General features: G+C 36.8%; 2 protein-coding genes across 6 annotated transcripts; both read left to right on the plus strand.

Moving 5' to 3' along the window:
* The first annotated feature begins 205 nt into the window (after positions 1 to 205).
* LOC121979911 (mavicyanin-like) lies at positions 206 to 839 on the plus strand. The gene is made up of 2 exons (XM_042531888.1): positions 206 to 392; positions 499 to 839. The coding sequence occupies exons 1-2, from the start codon at positions 206 to 208 to the stop codon at positions 837 to 839; spliced, it is 528 nt and encodes a 175-aa protein (XP_042387822.1).
* A 19,192-nt stretch (positions 840 to 20,031) lies between these two features.
* On the plus strand, positions 20,032 to 23,829 carry LOC121981412. Of its 5 annotated transcripts, none has more exons than XM_042533914.1 (3): positions 20,032 to 21,950; positions 22,518 to 22,754; positions 23,596 to 23,829. In XM_042533914.1, exons 1-2 carry the CDS (start codon positions 20,091 to 20,093, stop codon positions 22,650 to 22,652), a joined length of 1,995 nt encoding a protein of 664 aa, XP_042389848.1. In that variant the 5' UTR covers positions 20,032 to 20,090; the 3' UTR covers positions 22,653 to 22,754; positions 23,596 to 23,829. The 5 variants fall into 5 exon arrangements, with proteins under 5 accessions (XP_042389848.1, XP_042389847.1, XP_042389849.1 ...); XM_042533913.1 differs by having other exon boundaries at positions 23,364 to 23,653; XM_042533915.1 differs by having other exon boundaries at positions 23,528 to 23,653.
* Positions 23,830 to 24,094: the final 265 nt, after the last annotated feature.

Raw genomic sequence — 24,094 nt, forward strand, 5'->3', positions numbered from 1 at the left:
TGAAATAAAAAATATTTAATAAATGTCCACGTACTGGCCCCACTCGCTCCTCCACCTCATCCACTTCCCCCACACTCCCACACCTTCCTCTCTCTATTTAACGCATTCAGCACCACCGCAGAAGCCACCATTATATTTCCTCGTCGCTCTGTTTCCTCCAAGGAGTTGATTAGCCCTGTCTAGCTCGATCCTTGTTCGATCATCAATGGCGATAGCGGCTCTCCCTAGTGTTTGGGTCCTCATTGTGGCATCCCTTTTGCTTCGCTCGACGGTGTCTGCCATAAAGTTCCGGGTGGGTGGGGAGAAGGGCTGGACCGAGCCGAACGGCGATGCTGCCGAAAACTACAACCACTGGGCCTCGCATAACCGCTTCCGAGTCGGAGATTCCCTCTGTAATATTACAATTATGACTAATTAATCCTCTGCTGCCGCTCTAATTGTTTCACGCAAAAGCTAATTATCGGCATATGATTATTAATTAATTGCATATATATGTAGATTTCAAGTACGAGAACGACTCTTTGCTGGAGGTGACGAAGGAGGACTACAAGAAGTGCTACACTGCGAACCCTCTGCGAAAGTTCGCCAGCGGCATCACCACCGTGGCACTCGACCGCAGCGGCCTCTTCTTCTTCATCAGCGGTGAGCCCGGCCACTGCGAGGCAGGCCAGAGGCTCATCGTCCGCGTTGGCTCCCGACCGGATCCGAGGGGGGTCACGGCGTCGCCGGCTCCTGCGCCTTACACCGGCCCTGTCGTCGTCTCCTCTGCTGCGCGGGCGCCTGCCGGTGCCGTCGCCGTGGCTCTCGCGGTGGCTCTTTGTTTTTTTATGTTGCACTAGATTTCTTCGTTTAGGTTGGCGCAGCCATTTAATTGGCTATTTATTTATTTATTTTGCATTGTTTTTTCCTTATTAATTTCCTGGTTATTTGTATTTTTTTTTTGTTGTTTCCTTATTAAAAATGCGTTCTGATTTTTATTAAATTGTTGTATTAAAAAAAATGATTCACTACCGCATGCTATTATTTTTCAAAAAAACAAAACAAAAAAACATTGCCGCGTGGATTCACTGCCGTAAAAAATTGTCTTACAATAATCTAATTAATATTTACTAATTTTCTTATTTAATTTAAACTCCTAAATAGTTAAATATAATAACGAAGCAATTCACTACAAGAATGGCTGATAATTTAAGAATAATTATTAATCATAATAAATAGCTAGCAACTATAAATTATTTACCATAATCTAATTTTTTTAAACAATTAAAACTAACAAACTAACACTATACGAACTAATTCCCCACAAGCATGACCAATAATATAGAATAGCATCTTAATTTCTACACTACTATCATTACTTGTATTTTTTTTTTTTTTTGAAAAAATGACTAATCTAACCATCTCTTGGAATCAAATTGATTATAAATGTTTGAATGCTTGAGAAGCGTCTCTATAAGCACTTTTTGCCCTTCATTTGTAATTATGCTAAAAAAATAAATAGAAAGTGCTCTTTACTTCCTAATCTTATTTATAAGCTCTCTCTCAGTCTCTCTTTCTTTCTTGTTTATGACTCACTAAAAAGTTAGACTTAGTAACTTTGCAAGGGTAAATTTTTTAAGTGTCTCACATGGGAATGATGTTAAAACAAGCCCATGATAGTTGGTATATATTATACAAAGCTTTCATCGTCAAAAATCTAAGAATTTATTACTTGTTGATGTCTTGAAAAATCAATCTCATGCAGTAAAGGAATAGCACACACAAGACAAATGCAATTGAGGTGGATGCTATAATAGCTTGAGTTCTAACATATAACATGCTATATTCAAAGTGAAATCTTTCATATTCTAGAGCAATCATTCCCCAAGTAGATGAGTTGGGCCATGATGCTTTTGATTATAAGTTTGGCAAAGAAATTACATTGGGTTTAGCTAGCTCTGTTACTGATGGCAATGATGGGCAACGAAATTATTCCCTAAGGAGGTCATATTCTCTGGTCCAGAATTTTCTGGACCAGAAGAGACCCTATTTATTCATTGGGTGGGTGGATTGGACCCTACCTGTTAAACAGATGGAGTTCAGTCCATCCAACCAATGAATAAACAAGGGACCAGGATTGGTCCAAGAATTTGGGACTAGAGGAACCCTGCCCTTCCCCAAATGGATGAAGTTTCTCTTTCTAAAGGAGGAGAAACTTGGCGTCCCTACTTGGTACTCATCTACCCTCTCATGCAACTCGACAGCTCTCCCTACTCGGCACATAGAGGCCTATTTGGGGCACTCAATGGCAACTTGGCTAATTCCACGCTCAGCTAGCTTAGCGCTCAACGACTTGAGCAAGTTGTCTCAGCATTCAACCCTCCCAACTTAGCAACTCGATAGTCGGATGATTTGGCTGACTTCAACATTGGCATTCCGCTTTCCACTTGGGCTCGGGAGGCACTTGGGAGCACTCAGCTCAGCAACAACAACATCCCACTGGTGTTTGAACAACTCGAAGCTTGGACGAACTAGTCTCGTTAACAACTTGAGATTATCAAATTAGGTCCTAAGACTAAATTTTAATTATGTAATTTCAAATTCAATATATTTCCAGTGTAATCTCAACGAAGATGGTCCACATTTTATTTATAGAATCAAGTTGTGGAACGTAAGTCAAATCAAATCAAATCAATTTATCAATCAACGCAAATGCTAATCTCAAAATCTTATCCGCAATGGTTTTGCATATTAGTCAACTCAGACTGCATTTATTGAGTTGATTGACAAGGTGTAGGTTCACCAATCCTTCTTTCCTCATCAATAATAGTTTGAATTTATGAAGACAAAATCATATAGTTACTCGTCTATATATCTATGATATATCAACAATTTAGGGGAAGGACATTATCTGTCAGGATCTAGAGAAGTTTTTTGGAATATTTAGTGGGAACAATCGAATTTCACTTTTTCACTAAAAAATCTTGAATCTTGATCTATTTTCCTCCGTGCTTGTGTTTATTCCTTTTTCTATAGTCTTTTGTAACTACCCAACATTTAGAAGATTGTTCAACTGTTTGAATACTTTTGGATTTGTAGTTTTGGCTAGAGCTATAGATCTTTTAGCGTTGCCCCTACACCTATATTGTTGTTACATATATACATTGGAAAAAGGGTGAGAAAGTGAGGGGATTCGGTGAATGGACATCTTTATCATGGGAATCCTAGCGAGTGTAGAAAAGAAGAGGGATTTAGGCGTTTAAGAATATCCCTTTATGGTAGTTGCATCTAAGCTGTGATGAGTTGCAAATCATGCTAAAGCTAGATGTTTATCTTAACATCCTTATTTGCATGATTTTCAAGTAAGTTTTTAGGGGGCGTTTGGTTAAGGGGAATAGGAGTGGGGAATGAGAATGAGAATTATTGATTGCCATTGTTAATATTTGGATTATAAGAATAGGAATACAAATAAGGGAATGAATCCTTGAAATTGGGTAATGACTCATTCCCATGTACCTCTCCTTCAATGAGTCATTACCTTATTTTCATCAATCAAAATATTTTCTTATTCCAAAAATACCCTTTACCTAAAATTAAAATTTTCACCCTTAATATCAAATATCAAAATATATTTATTTATTTTTTTTTATATCACTTCTCTCTTCTTGTTCTCTCTCATCATATTTTCTTTTTCATCATTTTATCACACACTTTCTCTCTCCTTAATCTCTCCTATCACACTCTCTTTCATCTTTTTTTCTCATTACACTTTCTCTCTCATCATACTTTCTCTCTCCTCAATCTCTTCCATTGTACTCTCTTCCTTCTTTTTTCTCATCATACTTTCTCTCTCCTCAATCTCTCCCATTACACTCACTGTTCTCTTTTTTTTCTCATCACACTTTTTCTCTCACCATACTTTCTCTCTCCTCAATCTCTCTCATCACACACTCTCTCCTCTTTTTTCTCATTACATTTTCTCTCTCTTCATCCTCCCCCATCATACTTTCTCTCATATCATATTTTCTCTCTCATATTCTCTCATCATTCTCTCTCCTATCACACTCTCTTTTCTCATTTTCTCTCATCACACTTTCTCTCTCTTCATTCTTTCTCATCACACTTTCTCTTTCATCATACTTTCTCTCTCATCATTCTCTTTCATCATATTTTTCTCTCACATTCATCTTTCTCTCACATCTATTTTTTTCTCTTATTTTCCTTTAAGGGTAAAAAAGAAAATTTTGATTTATTCCGATAGAAAACATGCAAGTAACCAAATATTGCTTTTAAGAGTGATATCCATGCTTATACCTATTCTCATTCTACAATACAATGATTCCCATTCCGATTCCTATTCCTAGGAAAGAACCAAACACCCCCTTAGTTTCTTTAGCCAGAATTAATATCAACTAGTCATGACATCTTTGATCAAGTTAAATATTTATCTTCTCCCTTGATGCGGCGATAAGAGAGAGTTCACTTGTCACGGGTCAGTTGATACGGTGTCGATCAAAGTCAAGAAGATCAACGTCGGGGCTTACGGAAAGAGCCTTGGCCAAAGGTGGTTGTCTGATTATCCCGGTCGACAAAAGAGTGGCCGAGCGGATCACCCAGTCGGTCAGACGAATGACCATCATGAGCAGGTCGAACGAATGGACAAACTCGTAGCCGGTTGTTTCGGTTGGCAGGAAAATGAGCCGCTTTAACCGCCAGTCCGACGCAAGGAATGACATTACATACGAGGGGACGAGAAAATAAAAGAGAACACTCCGTCTATCATTAAATATGAAGAAACCAAGATAAAGAAGAACAATCCATTTATCATTAATATACGGAAATTAAGACAAAGAAGTCTTCCTCTAGCAATTAATATCATTAAATAAGGACAGATGAACGATCACAAAGAAAGGTATAAAAGGGTAGCCAGGTATGAGGAAAGGTAAAGATTTATCTATTTCAGGATTACTCATTCTCTCTTCCTGATTCTAACTTAAGTGTCGGAGGCCAACACTAGAGATCCCTTCCCTGGTTTAATTTTATTTTTACAGGATTGAGAACTTTCATCCCATCAATAATCACTTTATCCCCAGCTTTCAGCTTCCCTCATTCAGATACGATCATCCCTTTTCACCATTTTGCTTTCCCCCTCTTTTTTTTGATTCTTAATTATCTATCAGTCAAGAATGATAGTTCGTACTATGTTACCTAGACTTTTTGGTTACCCCAATATTTGTTTTTGTACAACAAACCTCAGTAAGAGTATAGCATATTCATATAAATAACTAGATCCCTTCCTTGATAACAAGATGTATTGATAATTAGATCTGTTCTCACATCTGATACCTGTACCAAGTCCGATCATATAATTACTTGGTACATTCTCTTCTTTGATAATGAGATGTACTGACAACTAAATCCATTTTCATGTGATACCTATTCTCAAGTTTTAGTATATGGTCACTCTGCCCAGTTATCTTGTCTTCTCATGAAAGAAACAATCAATGACTTTAATAATAGATTCAATATTTAATTACCTCATAATTTTTTCAGCCATTTTCTATTGCTATAGTGCTTGACCATTGTTAATGATTTAGTCTCATGAAATTCACTCTCTAAAATAGGGATGGATTTGACATTCAAAATTCTATTTATAAGTCTTATGAAAAGTATATATATCATAGACTTTGCTAATATACATGACAAACTTGCAATATAAGTTAATTTTCTTCAATTTCATAATCCTTATATTGAAACTCTTTCTTTTCCTTATTTCCACTATTTAGTATACATATCACAAGATTCATCTGTCTCTTTAACTATTGAAATTTTTTTTATCGAGAATTGAGTCATTTGATTGAGGCACATGACTCGATAAATATGCTTTACAACTTTTATACTTTACCACTTCACTTGATAATAAAATTAGTTTAAAAAAATTAATAATGATATACTAATTAATGAATTAATTTTAAAAAAAAATTATTGATACTAGAAGTACTAGTTAATCGAACTTGGTTTTAATATTGATAAAAGGTTTAAACTTAAGTTGTGTTGTGATCTAATGATGTTGACCAAGTATGCAGCTAGTTTAACAAGGAGGTCATGGTTAGTGGGACAGGGTAAGAAAGTCTCGGTCAATGAGATTGGGAAAGGAAATCCTGGTCAGTGGGACTGGGCAGAAGACTTTGCAGATCAAATACACTTGGCGAGAAGTCTAGATGAGTTTGGAAGATTAGACATCTAGTAGGTTGACGAGTCTGGAGGACTAGACATCGAGAGGAAACAATGAGGTTAGAGGATCCTGTTGGATTGAGTCGTACATGAGAAGGGGTGAATCACATGATTTTGAAAAACTTGTTCTTTTCGAATTTGAAAACAAAGTACGCAGCAGAAAAACACAGAAATTACAAAACTAGTAAGAAGACAGAAACAAATATGGTCGATTTTATTTGGTTCAGATCCTTCGGTGGCTTCTACTCCAAGACCCATATCCCGTGGACCTATCGATAGGTAATCCACTAAACGCATCTTCCGCAACCGCCGGAAGAGGTAATCAAATACAAAAGATAGAGACAGTGTAACAACCTACACTTCCCTTTTAAAACAGTAATATAAGGAATGCAATACTATTTAAATTTATCAATACTTTACAGCACATTCTTGTGTTGCAATCGGTCTACCGAAGATGGTTGGATAGCTCGAAAGGGTAGCTTGGTGGCAGATATACTTCTTTAATACAGCAGCAGAAAGCCGAAGCAGTCAGAATCTCAATCAAAAGTGTAGAAGGTTGTATTAGTGATGGATGTGATGGCTTGGGCAAGTACTCCTTTTATTGAACATGGAAGCTACCTTCCAAAGCCTTGAAGACGCCTTCAATGTGGTAAATCTGATCTCGCAGCCCGGTCCTTATCTGCAACGAAGTTTGAATTTTATGATCATGTGAAAACGCCTTCCATGCATTGAAGGCACCTTCCATGAACAGTGCTAAGACACCTTCCATCTCCTGGAAGGCGCCTCGGGTACTGTTCACCCGAGGCTATTTGTGTTCTTCTTGCCCTGCAAAATATGTTAGTCCAATAAAACAAGTATAACCTACAAGACAAGTGTTAGCACAATAATACTAAGTAGTAATTAGACTCTGTCTCCCCGAGACCAGGATCTAGTCAAGGTCTCAGTTTAGGAATATGAAATGAACCTAAATTGGATCGACGCCTACTGCCCCTTCTAACGGGGACGCGTCCACACTTAGTCACTCTTCTCCAGTGACTTATGTCTACTTACCAGGTGTAGAGCTGTCTACAGAATCACACATCCGGATTTTGGGAATCAAACATCTCGATCTACCAGAATTGCACATATGGTCTTCTCCAATAGAGAATCGCACATCCCGATCTACCGGAAATGTGTTGGGTCCCGGTAGGCCGATAAGAGGGGAGTGAATTGCCTGAAATCAGAGTTTAAAAAAAATATCTCTTACTTTGCTTAGTAAGGATGCAAATTAATTTAAACAAAAATAAAGTGCATAAAAATAATAACAACTTAAAAGAATAAGTAAGAAGACCGAAGTTTACTGGGTTACAATCTAGGTGATTGTTAATTCAAGACAGATGAAAGCACTAAAAAATCTTCTTTATTGAAGGCGGAGAAACCTCTTACACTCTTTGATAGCTGAGAAATAAACTAGAAAATGAATACAGAAGTTGTTATTCAAGTTATATTTTAATTCCTAATTCTAGGGGCTTTTTTATAGCTCTTGAAATATCTTATCTGCTGTTCAAAGGCGCCTTCAAGTAGGTCCAAGGCGTCTTCCATAAGACAAGTTTTATCGCCGAAGATAAAATTTTATTTTTAGCTAACGGTCATTTAAAAGCGCCTTTAATAGGCTAGAAGTCGCCTTTGACACTATTCATGGAAGACGCCTTCCAAACCATTGAAGGTGCTTCCCTGAGGCAGATCAGCTTCTTAGTTGATCTTCTTGGTGTGAGTGATGCTCCAGTTAACCAGAGTTGAACTCACCCGAACCCAACTCCGCCCTTCTCTTTGAGCAGACTTCCTCCCTGGCTTCTCATCCCTCTAACGTCATGCACGTGTTTCTCGTCCACTGGTGTACTCTTCCATAGCTCCTTGTCCCTCGGATGCAGTGATCCCGTTAGCTCCCTTCCCATGCCATCATTCTCATCCGTTGCGTCTGCTACTTAACTTCTTGTGCTCCTAAGTTTCTGCACACTTAGATACAAGACATCAAATACAAACAAGGCCTAACTTAACTTGATTGACCACATCAAAACTACCACAGGGTACTTACAAAAGGGACTTAATTTTAAATGAATTATATAATAAATGTAGGAAGGAGAATAAGAAAGTCAGCTTCAGACTCGTATCCAAGATCTGCTCAATGGTCTTAACTTAATTAGATAACAAGTAGAAAACCAAAATATTATCAAGTATACACTTAACGATTTTCCTCAGAACACCTTGTGGATATCTATGGTAGATGCATACAAGATTTTCAAAGATCTTTCAATTCTTAGATTAGATAAGTTATTTTCTGCATTCGAGTTACATGAGCACACCTCTTACACTCTTTGATAGCTCAGAAATAAACTAAAAAATGAATACAGAAGTTGTTATTCAAGTTATATTTTAATTCCTAATTCTAGGTTTTTTTTATAGCTCTTGAAATATCTTATATGCTGTTTAAAGGCGCCTCTAAGTAGGTCCAAGGCGTCTTCCATAAGACAAGTTTTATCGCCGAAGATAAAATTTTATTTTTAGCTAATGGTCATTTAAAAGCGCCTTTAATAGGCTGGAAGTCGCCTTTGACACTATTCATGGAAGACGCCTTCCAAGCCATTAAAGGTGCTTCCCTGAGGTAGATCAGCTTCTTAGTTGATCTTCTTGGTGTGAGTGATGCTCCAGTTAACCGGAGTTGAGCTCACCCGAATCCAACTCCAACATTCTCTTTGAGCAGACTTCCTCCCTGGCTTCTCATCCCTCTAACGTCACGCACGTGCTTCTCGTCCATTGGTGTACTCTTCCATAGTTCCTTGTCCCTCGGATGTAGTGATCCCATTAGCTCGCTTCCTATGCCATCATTCTCATCCATTGCGTCTGCCGCTTAACTTCTTGTGCTCCTAAGTTTCTGCACACTTAGATACAAGGCATCAAACACAAACAGGGTCTAACTTAACTTGATTGACCACATCAAAACTACCACAGGGTACTTACAAAAGGGACTTAATTTTAAATGAATTATACAATAAATGTAGGAAGGAGAATAAGAAAGCCAGCTTCACACCTGTATCCAAGATATGCTCAATGGTCTTAACTTAATTAGATAACAAGTAGAAAACCACAATATTATCAGGTATACACTTAACGATTTTCCTCAGAACACCTTGTGGATATCTATGGTAGATGCATACAAGGTTTTCAAAGATATTTCAATTCTTAGATTAGATAAGTTATTTTCTGCATTCGAGTTACATGAGCAGACTAATGCATTCCTGGTTGAGAAAGGTAGGACTTTGATTGTAGATAACATCAAGATAAAGGAGCCAAGAAAAAAGTACCAAACTGAACTTGAATCTGAAGATCAATTGGATTCAAAAAATAATGATGAGAGTACTGCCAAGCTAGTCAACTTAGTTGGGAAGCTATACAAGAAGAAGAAGGGATTCATCAAATATGAAATCAAGAAGGTGATCCAAACAAAGGTCAAGCAGTTGAGTCCAAATCCAACTACGAAAGGCAAGTTAGAAATGAATTGCTATGGATGCAACAAAAAGAGGCACTTTAAGGCAAATTGCCCAAATATGAAAGAAGCCAAGAAGCAATGAAGAAAGAAGGCATTGAAAGCAATGTAAAATGAATCTTTGTTAGAAGACTTGGAAGAGAAGAATAAGCTCAAGCGAGCTTCCTTGCACTACAGACATGAGAACATCTGGCCGAGATTGAGTCTAAGCTTGAATTTGGATCCGAAGTTGAGTCTGAGACAAGTTGCAGATTTGTATCCATTTCAGACGAACCAAACAATGAGGTATGCTCTCCTTTAGTTGAAAAATTATATGATATGATTCACTGTTTAATGCAAACATTAGCTAAGAATAATGTCCAGGTCAAGTCATTTCAAAAGGAGGCAACAATCCTTAAGGATGAGATGAACCTAAGTTCTTTGACTAAACAAGTTCAAAGTAGAATCTCAACTCAAGTCCAACAACTTAAGGAAGAAAATTTCACTCTAAAAGTTCAAATCATAGAACTTAAAGAATCATTGGAATGATTCACCATGGGCTCTAAAAATCTTGATATGATACTTGAAAAATAAAGGGTTATATACAATTAATCCGGACTAGGATATAAGACTAAGACTCGTTTCAAATCATATTTATCAATTGTAAATTAAGCTTGATTAATCAAACTAAACCAAATCAATATTGGATCCCTAAGGATCATATTCATTGCCTAGATATGCCTTATTGAAATTATAATCTAAGGGGAGCCAATAGAGAAACAATATTTGTTGTTAGATGAACTTACATATTTGTTTGATTTACATCTTTCTTTACATACTTATTTTTATGCTTAATTTAGAACGGTTAGAAAAGGACTTGGGCTTAATTGAGACTTGTCCAACCTAGTACTAGGGTGGGACAAGATGATAGTACCTTAGGAAATCTTAGTCTAACGAGTCAAGTAGGATAAGACATACCTTGCTTGGGCTACTTAATCAAATGGAACTAATCGAAGCTACCTCGCCATATCTTACACTATTTATTAGACCAGTGTTTCTCACTTGATTTGCTAAGTGCCCAATTTTACGAATCAGCTTTGCTCAGAAATGGTCATTACTGCGATACCTAAGAAGAGCCCTGTGCCTCACCATAGACTGGAAGATGAAACTTAAAATGTGCACTTATTTAATCAAGGGTTAAACTTGAATCTAACTTAAGTGTTAGTCAATTCTTAAAATTCAAATTAAAGTGATAAAGATAAAATGAATAATTATCTCACAAAACCTATAAGGTATAACTTAGAAAAGGACAAAATAGATTTTAAGACTAATTTAAAATTAACTTAATCAATTTAAAATCTAACTTAATTAACTAAACCACTTACTCCAACTAACTCAAACCTAATTTAAATCTAATTTAATCCAATTCAACAAAAATTTAATAAATCCAATAATCCCAAGTTAAATAATTAACTTAAACATAAAACTAAGTTAATTTCAAAATAATCTAATTAATTAAACTTAATCATTATGAAAAATTAATTAATTACTTAAAATGAAATTAATTGGGTTAATCTAAAGTTGATTTAATCTAATTCCTAATCAACCTAAGTCTAAAACAATTCTTATTTTACTTAATTTAATAATTTTAACTCAACCTCAATTTAAACCTACCCTAAGTTAAGCTTAAACTCAAGTAAAACTTAAATTAAACAATCCTTAATCAATTAAAACAACCTTAACCACTTTAACAAAAACCTAATTAACATTTAATACGATTAAACAAAATTAACTTAATTAAAAATTAATAAAATTAAACAAAATTAACTTAATTAAGACTTAATAAAATTAAACAAAATTAACTTAATTAAGACTTAATAAAATTAAACAAAATTAACTTAATCAATTAAACCTTAATCAACTAAACTCAATTAAACCTTACTCAATTAACCTAAATTAATCCAAAATCTAATTAATCAAATCTAACTGATTACATTGGTATCCATCTCACAAAGAATTGATAGGATTAACATGTTTGATAATCTAGAATGAGTGAGATGGAAAATAAGGAGTTGAAATCAATCAACCTATCTTAAAATCCCTTTAAGTTGGATCCAAATTAAATATTTTATATGTAGGAACATAAAAAATTTGCACTAATGAATAATGGATAATGGATGCTCCAGATACATGACTCAAGACAAATTAAAATTCACCAAACTAAAACATAAGAACTCAGGATCAGTTGCATTTGACAATAATGAAAAATTTAAGGTAATCAGAACAGATAATATCGAACTGAGTTCAAATTTCATTATTTGAAAAATTCTATTAGTTAATAAATTTGAGTTTATTCTACTTATTATCAATCAATTGCTTGATTATGGCTATTTAATAACTTTCTGAAACCTTGGATGCTTAATTAAAAATATTAAACATCCTTAAAGAACACTTAAGGTAATTAAGAGAAATAACATAAACACAATTAATCTACCAAACTCCTCAGTTAAGTGTCTATTGACACAGCAAGAAGAAACTAAGTTACGACAAAAGACTAGGTCATACTCACATAAGACTCATTTTAAAATTAAGTCAAAATAGTTTAGTTAGAGGTCTATCTAAATTAGAAAAAAATTAGAAAATATAATCTGTGATATTTGTCAACAAGAAAAATAGACTAAATCAACTCGAATCAACTAATCTAAATTGAACTAACTAATACTTGAACTTCTACACTTTGACCTGCTCAATTCGCACGGGGCTAAGTCACTAAGTGGAAACTAGTATTTCTTAGTAATAATTGACGAACACTCTAGATTCATCTGGGTAAAATTTTTAAAAACTAAAGATGAAATATTTAAAATTTTTAATAATTTTTATAAATTAATAGAAAATAAAAAAGAAGTAAAAATTAAAAGAATAAGAAGTGATTATAGAGGAGAATTTAAAAACTATAGATTTATTAAATTCTGTCTAAATAATGGTTATCACCATGAATTCTCATGTCCTAGAACCCTTCAACAAAATGGAATTGTAAAAATAAAAAATAAAATATTACAAAAAAATTAGTAACTAAAGATTAGATATTTTTTTTAAAGAAAACAGATGAGTTACTTTCAAAAATATTATTTTTTAAAGTTAGTCATATTTTTTTTTTAATTTCAAATCAATCATGCTTGGACTCTAGGATTCATGCCTATGTTATTTTTTCATTTTCAATATTATTTCAAGTTAAGTTACAACCCTCTTTGACTTAGAATTAAAAAAAAATCTTCTGTTAAAGATTTAATAAGTGTTCAAAATCTTTCTATCTTGGAAAATATTTTCAAAAATTTGCCCATTTTTAAAGGTTTCAAAATTTTCTATCTTGGAAAATATTTTCAAAACTTGTCTATCTTTGATTTTTTTTTTTTTGAAACGTATGATTAAAGGTATTGACTTAAAGTGTTATTCAAAATTTGATCTTGCCATATTTTTCAAATTTTGATCTTGCCCTATTTTTCAAAATTTCTTTTGACAATTATACCTTAAACTATTTTTCAAAACTCTGTTTGCAGTGTTTCGAAATGTTTCTAAAACTAGTTTGAACTTAGTTTTTGATATATGTCAAAAAAAAAAAAAAAGGGGGGGGGGGGGGGGGCAAAAGTTAAGTATTTTGTCAAAGATCCCTTAAAAAAAGGTAAATCCATTGTCTTAATGGACCCCCTAAGGAAGTCTCACTGATATGGAGGGAGGTAAATACAGGTACATAAGTGTTAGACATATGGTTGGGTAAACATTTCTTTCAGGGGGATAGATCAAGAGGGAGCATTTTTTAAAAATATTTTCTTTATGATTGTTTTACTTAACTTTGAACTATTTTGTCATAAATCAAAAAGGAAAAGATTGTTGGTGTTACAAATACTAAATAATCAAACTTAATTTTGATATTAATAAAGGATTCAAAGTTAAGCTGTGTTGTAATCTAACGATGTTGACCAAGTATGCAGGTAGCTCAATAAGGAAGTCTTGTCAGTAGAAGGACAAGAAAGTCCTAATTGGTGGGATCGGATAGAAGACTTGGCAGATGAAGTATACCAGGAGGGAAGTCTAAATGGGTATGGAGGACCGAACGTCTAGCATAAAGTGACTAGAGATCCGGGCGATCGGAGGTACGGGCGCCCCAAGTGGGTCCAAGCGTCTAGATAGACCTAAACTCAGCCACGCATGGAGCTGAGTTAGTATAGTCTGATTGACTAGCACACGCCAGCTTCTAGGTTCCCGAGAGGCATCTAGGCGCTCGGGAAGCGATAAAGGAGACTCGGATAGAGTTTCGCTTAAATGCAACCACACCAACGATGTAAGCGTCTAGAAGTGGTTTAGGTGTCTGGAGTTAGATAACTCAGCAATGAAGGTGGATCAGATAGGCATTAGTGGAGGCACCTGGAGCTGGTCCATGTGCTTGGAATGACCTACAAAACAAGCCTTTGACCAATAGCTTAATATAATCATTCTACACTCAAACAATCTTCGCACTACTCCAAAATTCTTCTACAATGTCGAAACGTTGCATCGACAATAATTCTCTACTTTGGATCTCCTTTTGTTGTCGTTTATTATTTAGTTAATTGTATTATATATTCAAATTCTTGTACTTGATGAATTGATAGTGGATTGCCTAACGAAAGCGATCAATGATCGCGGGCCTTGGACTAGCAACATAGACTATGAACCAAGTAAAAATAAATTATATTAGTATTGTTTATTATTCCACTACCATCTCTCGTCTTAGGTCTGATTTGATACGAGTAAAGTCTAGTTCACTTTGGACTTGGTCTAGCTGTGCCTAGTTTACATTTGTTTGCTTCTTCAGTCTTGCTTCCAGCTCCAAGTTCCTGCAAGATACACATACAAATACAAGCAAACAATCTAATCTAATCCTATAAAGTCTACCTGACCTACTAGGTTTACATTTTACTTAGAGTTCACTCCTTTAAGACTTTATCTCCTAGGGTCACTCCTTTAGTATCAAGTCACACTCCTATAAGTCTACCTGATCTTTGACCTACTAGGCTTCATGCTCGGAGTTCCTCCAAGACTTCACCTCCTATTTCCCTTTGCCAAGTTTGATCACCCTTGGCCTTTTTGGACTTGCCCTTGCCAGACATCCTATTCCATATGTAAGTACCCCGTGATGGTTTTAATGTGATCAACCAGGTTAAGTTAGGTCTTGTTATTTTGATGCCTTATGTTTAGGTGTACAGGAACTTACGAGCACAAGAAGTTGAATGAAAGACGCGGCTAGCGAAAAGGATGGTACGAGAGAGAGTCGAAGGGTTCGATGTGTCCGAGGGACGAGGTACTGTGGAAGAGTACGTTGGCGAACGAGAAGCCGGAAAATGAGTTCGGGTGAGCCCTATTATGGATGTCCGAAATCACCCAAGTGAGAGGAACTGGAGTGAAAGACCTGGACCCAAGCGAGCGGAACCGGAGCAGAAGTTCCGGACTAAAAAAGTCAACTGGAGTTGACTTTGTTGGTCCGGGTGCCCGGACTTGATCTAGGCGCCAAGACCACCAAGGGTAGCTAGGGTGCCCCCGGTACGCGCCCTGGCCATGCCCTGGGATAACTCGGTCGGGGCACCCGGAATGGCTCCGGGCGCTCGGACCAGAAATTTTATCAAAACGACATGTGTCGTGAACTGTTGTGACGCAAATAAAATTCTATCCGCGTCCAGGCTTCCCGATCAAGCCTATAAATACAACCCTGATCCTAGAAGCTAAAAACAACACTTGTAATCAATTCCTTTTTTGTTTAGCTTTATAATTGTGTGCTTCAACGTTATAAGAGGCTACTCCGCCTAGAGGAGAATCTTAGTGCGCTTTTCAAGGTCTTGGATTAGCAATCTCCTGATTGTAAACCAAGTAAATTCGGTGCCTTTTTTTTTTTAATTAGTTTCTTAATTCCTTTTATGCAAATATTAGTTTTAATTACACTGTAAAATCTTAGAAAGGTGTTTTCGTATTTGCAGGGCAGTTGCCCCTCTCTTGCCAGCCGCCAAGGGACCAACACCATAGACTTATCTGGACTTTACCTTGCCTAACCTCCAATTAAGACTTTCCCCTGCCTAATGATAACTAGCATTTTGACATTATTTTGACTCTATTGTTTGACATTTTCTATCCTCTCGTATGGTTAATTATTGATTGATATCATGTTTTATGAGTAGGATCTATTTGGAACTCATTATAATCTTTCCCCAAATTTTAGCATTATTGCATAGTTTTGTAGGAAATTGAAGGAGAGTTATGGACATGAGTCTAATCAAACCAATTAAACTCATTGCTAAGGTTAAGGAGAGGTGATTCATCTTGATATGATTCAATCTTGGTTTGGTTCAGCAATTTAGAGGGCTGGTTCAACTCGATTGAAGTTGGTTCACTTGGAGAAAGGAGGGCTGGTTCGACTCAATCGGATGAGGTTCAAATCAATTGAAGCTTAGTTCAATGGAAAATTGGGTTCATCCAACCCAATCAAGAGTTCACCTTCTAACGGTTTCAAAAGCCAATACTGAAGCCCAATTTCAAAAGCATAATTTCATATACTTAATGTATCTAGATCTCACCACCACTCTCCTCAACCATATAACCTAAATCTGGATCCATTTGACTCGGATATAAGTCCATAAAGCAAAAAAAAAAAAAAAAAAAAAAAAAAAAAATCCGGATTCACTTGATGTCCTAATGGATCAACTCTTTCCATCAAACCTAAAACTCAATAGCTAAAACCCAATAAAAAACATCACACTAATTTACCTTGGGACTAGAGCTGCCGGACAAGTTGATCTATAGCAAAACGAGGTGGCCTGTAGTGGGTCAGTGATTTGGTAGGATGGGGTGGGCCGACCTATCATCTTGGTGAGTTAGGAAATCCTCAACCCAACTCATGACGGGTTGTGAGTTAGGTGGGTCAACCCTCGAGCCCACCAAAAATGAAAAAATATACGAAAAATATTGAAAAAAAAAATTAAAATTATGTTACAAATTAGATGAGTTTAGGGCATATGGTTTTCATGGATTTGTAATTAAGAATATTTTTGTGTGTTTATTGTTTTTGGATATTCCTGTCCATAAAGAAATTATGGTAGGATGAATGATTTGGAATTTTTATTTGGTTATGATTTATTGATTTTTTCCTCAATGAAGAGTAGAAATCATATTTATTTTTCTAAAATTTAATTACACCAAACAAACAACTCTAAATTTCTTGTTCTCGCTTCTTCTACTTATTTAAGAAAAAATTTCTTTCAACATTGTTTTTTTCTTCTCAACCCTCAAGTCAACCCAAGTCCATCGCAGGTTGACCTACATGGGTCACGTGCCCAAGCAAGTCGGCCCACCTATACTCACTTTTAAATGAATTGATAAAATTTAATTCAATCCGTTTAAATTATTTGGTAGGACAGGCAAATCCAATCGACCCAATTCAAATTGATGGTTCTACTCGGGACACCTTCTTCTTGGGAGGCCATCAACACCACCACCGCTTCCCTTCTCCTCCATCCATCGGTTGGCAGCCTCCATATCCTTCATCACTGCCGTCGGCCAAGCCTTCCTCTTCACCACCTTCCCTCACTGACTATCGCCTCTCCTCCAACTTTCATACACGGACAGAAGCTCACCATCACAAAAAGGCACTCGACGCGAAGCTCTCTCTTGACATCCCATCTCCATCTCATCAGCCGACCATTTCTCTCCTCCTCATCTCTCCTCTTTGGGTTAGAAAAGGAGAGGCTATTTCTCTTTCTCACCATCCATCATCTCACGCCATCCTCACCTCTGGCCACTTCTCTTCGGGTTATAAGAGAAGGAACCAAAACTCCATCTTTTCTACTGTAAATCCTCTTTGGATTAGAAGAGGATGAGCTCTTCCAACCCCATCTTCATCTCCTCTTTGGGTTAGAAGAGAACTCGCTTCCTCCACCTCCGATTAGTCCCCTTTGGGTTTCGACAACCCACTCCCTTCTCTTCAAGTTAGAAGAGCAGGAAAGCTCATCGTCAACACTTCGAGACTGCAGCTTCTCTGAACCAGTAGCCCGTCTATTTCCCCTCTTCAAGTTAGAAGAGGAGAATCGACTCCCTTCCGGCAATACCATGGCTACCTATCCTCTTCCGGTTAGAAGAGGAGAGCTCTTCATCTATTCCAGATAGCAGTCTCTCCAACTTCATCCTCTCTGCAAGCGCGAGCTTAGGTTAATCTCTTCGTATGTGGTTTATGTTTCTTGATGTGTTATTTTTGTTCTTGTTGGTTGATGAATGAATTGTAAAAATGATAGCCTCCCATGTTTAAATTTGCATGCACTTAGGGTTCTTTGATTTATGCTCATGAGGTGTTTGACAGAAATGTTTCTTTAGCTTAGATTTTAATTGTTGCAATTAGGTTAGTTTAATTTCATGCAATGCTTATGTTAGTGATGTTTGTTCTTCATTTGGATATCATTAGGTTAGATTAGTGATGTTTTGTTAATTACTCTAGATTTCATTTCATGCTTAGTTTCATTTAATGCTTGCTTTGTGATTTCTTTAATTCCTTGCAATCACAATTTATGTTAGACTAGGTTTTCATTACTTGCATTACTATTCAATTATTAGGTTTAGTTCTAAAAATCTAAATTCCCCATTTCCATATATAGCAAAATTCCGAAATCATAAAATAACACGATTCTAAAATTATCATTCTATCGTTACATTCGTTGGGAGATAACTTGAGTCATCTCTATGTTACATTAGTGTAGAATGATTTGATAATATAATTGTGTTTGATACACCCGTAGTATGACAAAGGGGGCTTATCACCTAACCTCAAATTATGATTTTTCCTTGCCTAATTTCCAGTTAAGTCTTTCTTTTGTTAATCATTCGATCAATCTTGACCTGATTAGACTTGACACACTTCCAAATATAAAGTCTTATTTGAATGATTTTTATCAATAAGGCTAACTGAGATTATCATTTTTTTTATTTGGATGACCTTTGGTCAAACTTGGTTAGATAAATGTGTTTTTTTCAAATATCAAAATTTTAGAGACGGATTACACCGACATAAACAGGCAGACAAATTTTCAAAGACTGTGAAGATGATCAAAGGGGATAGTGCAGGGTTTGTAGACTTGCAAAATGAAGGTGAGTTGATCCAATAAAGAACATGAGTTGACTCGAGTATGTGGGTTAGTTGGGTAATAAATATAAATTGATCGTGGGCGTAAGCCATCATACGGGGATAGACGATAAGGAGGACGAACGCCTCATAGGAGGTAAAAATATATCAAAAAGATTAAAATGATAGGAGTGTCGGACGACAACAAGAGGCCATTTTCAATTGAAGATGTCAATTGAACAACATGCATGATCGAGTTGACTCGAGTATGTGGGTTAGTTGGGTAATAACTATAAATTGATCGTGGGCGTAAGCCATCATACGGGGATAGACGATAAGGAGGACGAACGCCTCATAGGAGGTAAAAATATATCAAAAAGATTAAAATGATAGGAGTGTCGGATGACAACAAGAGGTCATTTTCAATCGAAGATGTCAATTGAACAACATGCATGATCGAGATCAAGGCGATTTGAGGAAAAGGAGGAACATTGCAGACAGATATGATAATTATTTTGATTTTGTCTCATTTTAAAATTATTTCCTTTGTTGTTCAAGTAAACACCATATTTATCCAAAATTAAGCTCAAGTCAAGTTACCGCGACCAAACTAGTTTAAAGAAAAGTATATTTTGGTCCAATAGGCAAGGTCGGCATCTCAATTATGAGAGGGAAAGGGATAGCCAATAATTTATAATTTATAATTTATAATTTTAATGTGAGATCCATTTCAAAATAACTGCAGAGCAATTTAAATCCTCACTTCAGTTTCCTTTCTCGCAACCTTTTTTTTTTTTTTTTGTAACTACCTTTCCTTTATTTGTTTTTTTATGTCTTTTTTTTTTATTAAAAATAGAAGACTATAGTTTGACTCTTGTGTTCCAGCCTCCTATTTTTAAATTAATAACAATCTATTTACCTTTTCCAATTTAGTTGTTTACTTTATTTTTTTAATGTACTTTATTCATATAAATTTATCATTTTACCCCTCCTAAAGTTTTAGAACTACATCATATGTTGTTAAAAGTGAGAAAAGATTTTGAGTAGGGAGAATGCTATTACAGGTTTTAAATTTCAGGCGTTATAATGCTAATTTTTCGAAAAAGAGGTTGTTTTTGCAAGATTAAGTAAACTGAGGGCTTAAATAAAACTTTCTCATTAGAATTTTGACTTACTGCTTTTACCTCCCTCTTGATCTCCTTGTGCACCGAACCGGGTAGGAGAGGGAGACGACAAGAAGAAATGGAGCTCGTCCCTTACTCCTCCTCTGATCCACAACCTCACGCTAATCTGCCTTGGTCGGAGATGTTCCGCTCCGCCTCCCTCCGTCGCCCGCCCGACGAGCAATTCCCCTCTCGTCCGCCTTCCCCTCCCTCATCGCGCCGCGTCCCCCAATCTGCGTCCTTGCAACCCCAACAGCCTCCGCCGTCGCCTCCGGCGACCGATTCCCATGCCGCCGCTCGACTCGCTCTCTACATCGCTATGGCCCACGCTGGCCTTGCTTTCTCCCTCCTCCTACTCTATGGAATCTATTGTCTCCTTCACGACTTCGTACGTCCCCTCATGTGGGCGCTTCTCTGCTCCATCCCCCTTCGTCAACTCCAGAGCGCCGTCGTTGCCTTCTGGTCGCCGCCCATCCGCCTTGGTTTCGTCTCCACCCTCCTTGCTGTCCCCGCCGCCCTGCTCCGCGCTTCCACAGACACCCTTTCTGATCTCCGCGCCGCCGTGCTCCGCCGCAAGGTGCGTAACTCCCCCCGGGACGGCTTCTCTATCCTCGTACGCTGGCTCATCTCCTTCTGGGTCTTCGTAATATCCTACGAGCGACTCGGCCCTGTGGCAACTGCCGCCCTCTTCGCCGTCGGCCTCCTCGTCGTTCCCACTGCTACCTCGGCCGTGAAAAATTCCAGTTTTGCGGCTGGCCGGTCCAACTCCTCTGGCAACGGAAGAGGTGGAATTTTCACAACTACCGTCCTGAAGCACCTCAACACCATCGTCGCCGTTGGTTTAATCGTCGGGGTGATCATCGGCGTCTTGGCCGGCGGCGTCTTCTTCTCCTACAAAATCGGAGTAGAAGGAAAGGATGCCGTGATATCACTTAAATCCCACGTACAAAGCAGCAACTACTCCGAGAGGATTGGATTCAACAAGTGGATGGAGGATAATGATATCCCAGGGCTGATGGATCAGTACTCTGCAAAGCTTTATGACACAGTTTGGCAGCAAATCGATAGCTTGGCAATTCAGTATAACCTGTCTGATTTCTCAAATGGTTTCAGACATTTCTTTATCAGCCAGTCGGCGAATCTTTCAAATGGCGCTTCAACATCTTTGGTGGTCTCGCTGCCTCACCCTTACAGTGTAAAGCTACAATCTTTGAGCGCTCACGTCAAGAATCGTGATTGGGGGAAGATCTACATTGAATTGGACTCATTTTTAAGGGAATTACTGATTACTAGAGAGGATCTGGTGGTGAGAGCAAAAGAAATTGCTATACAAGGTGTCAATATCTCAAAACAAGTTCTTTCCAGCAGCACATTGATGCTTGGTGGGGGTGTCAATTTTATGGTCTCCATTGCGCTGAAGGTGGCATCAGGTGCTGCAGAAGTAGCTAATTTTATTTCTCAGTTGATGGTTTTCCTATCAGTATTGTATTATCTGATTACTTCTGAGTCAGGCGGGGCCACAGAGCAGGTGGTGGAGATGTTACCATTGTCAAAACATGCAAGATATCGTTGTGTTGAGGTTATCAATCATGCAATTAGTAGTGTGTTATTAGCGACCGCAAAGATTGCCATCATCCAAGCTTGTTTGACATGGCTGTTGTTAAGATTCTGCTCAGTTCACTTTGTGTATACATCAACTCTGCTTGCATTTATTAGCTCATTGCTGCCAATGCTGCCCATTTTTGTTTCATCACTCCCTGCTGCAGTGCAGCTGTTTGTGGAAGGAAAATACATATGGTCTATAGGATTAACTGTGATTCACCTTACGCTTATGGATTTCGGTACTTCTGTAATTCAAGAGGATATACCTGGTTATAATGCGTATCTCACTGGTCTCAGCATTATTGGTGGTATGACATTGTTCCCTAATGCTTTGGAGGTAATAATCTGTCTTATGGTTTCATATTGATCAAATTTTCATTACTCAAACCTACCAATCTGACAGTTTATCATGCTATTTTTTTGATAGTTGTGATAAATCTTCTATGGGAATCCATCTGAAGGATAGAGGCTGAATGTGTATAAGTATTTTCGCAATTGTTAGGACTTAGCTGTCTAAACTTAATTCTCAAAGAATTAATGATTTCAGTAACTTATGTCCAGAGGTAGCGATCATCTTCAAAAAAATTATCTTACTATTTGGACAAAAGAATGAGAATTCATATTATCAGGGAACCTTTATAAGGTTGATGTTTGTCTCAGACGATAAATAATCACAAATTCCACCTGCACCAAATAGTATATCATTCAATTTTTTGCGAAGGAATGTTCCACTTACTACTTTGGACAATAATCCTCCTTATTTCTAAGGTGAAAAGCAGATCTATGTTATAATTTTCATTTTGGGATCAGATGCTTCTCTATCAAAATAAAACTGGAGTCTTCTTTGACATTTATTCCTTTAGATGAAAGTTTTACTTTGTCTTAATTATCGTTCTTTCTTTAGGGTGCCATTATGGGTCCACTGCTGATGACAATTGTCATTGCTTTGAAGAACTTGTATACAGAATTTGTTCTAGCTGAAAATAAGGAAAGCGATGGAGAATATATGGCCACTACCAAAGGGGATGGAACTAGTTAATCTATCAAGGGAACATATGATAAGTTACTCTCATATTGTTATGACTGTGCAGATAGATTATTTGATAAACTGGCAGTTCTGTACTCGTCTTCTTTCCAAATGGTATGTATATCTTTTATTGGTCATTCCATTTTATTAAGATAACTATTATTTGGATTGTGAGATCTTCATTTCTCATTGTTGTCTGATTGATGAGAAATTTTTACATTTATATTATGATAACTTTATAGAGACATGAATGTATGACTTCTTAGGGCATTCTGCACCTTAACACAAACATAAACTAAAGGTTAATTGTTTTTCACTACTTCTAACATATGTAGTGTAAAGGTGCCCTCAGATCTAGCAAGTTGGAATTGCATGACTTGCCTTGAGAGAGAGAAAAAAATATATACAAATATATATTTGGAGTTTGAGACCAAGTAAAATGTATTGATTGATAATATTTTAGGACATGTTGTTTGTCTTTAAGTTAATGTATTGTTTTTTGATAGAGCATCTGGTAGTTTTCAAATCAGTGGAGACATTTTAATGGCTTGCTTGAATGATGTAGCTGCAATTTCAAGTAGACTAAAGAAAAACGCAATGTTATGAATTTTTGTAGTCCGACTGTCCTTTTCACCATCTTTTTCCAGATCCAGAATGATTATGTTCTGCATTTTCTAATGACAACGATTTTTTTTTTGCGGAAATGCTTTCTTTTTTCTACAGCACATGGGTGTTGACATTTCCCCTATGATCAAGTTGGTTGCTTTGACCTTCACTGCTCTGCTTTGCCACCTCTCTGCACATTCATCAAACATGTGTTTTAATTTATGAAGTCAGGCCCAGGGTGTCCAACTTCCATTTATTTAAGAGTTTTTACCGTTTCATAGGTTTTGTTTCAGAAATGTTTGTGAACTGTTCCAGTTGCAGTGAAACAACTTAAAGTGTACTGTTTCAGAGATCAAATTTTCAGTATTCGTAAATGGAGCTAGAGAGATGATCTAGATCGGTCGGGAGATGGAATGCTTTGAGGCGTGCTATCTGGATTTTCTATATTGTGGGTTAATCTGTTCAGCTTGTGTAATTTTCTATTTGGTTGTTTATAGTAGCAACGAGAGGATAAGACAACCAGTGTTTCATAAAGGGCAAGCTTATGAGTCATCTTCACCTCTAAATTACTTATATTCCAATTTATCTTTCATTAGCTTTGTTGGCCAGCCAGAACCAGCTTTCCTGAATGGTAAAGATCCTCATCTATTATTATCTCCAAACTGATAACTAGGATCATAAATTGAGTTTTTAATCTTGTCTTGCTGCATTGAGTTTTTTCCTCGTCCAAAATCAAGGGAACAAGTATTCTGGCGTTGTGGAGAACAAAAGCTTGTGGGGTGATTTCTCCTAGATAAAGAGGTTCTTAGTAATTCTATTGAAGTCTAGTATTATTTTCCTTTTTGGTT

Source organism: Zingiber officinale, chromosome 5A, assembly GCF_018446385.1.
Source record: "Zingiber officinale cultivar Zhangliang chromosome 5A, Zo_v1.1, whole genome shotgun sequence".
NCBI classification, from domain to species: Eukaryota; Viridiplantae; Streptophyta; class Magnoliopsida; order Zingiberales; family Zingiberaceae; genus Zingiber; species Zingiber officinale.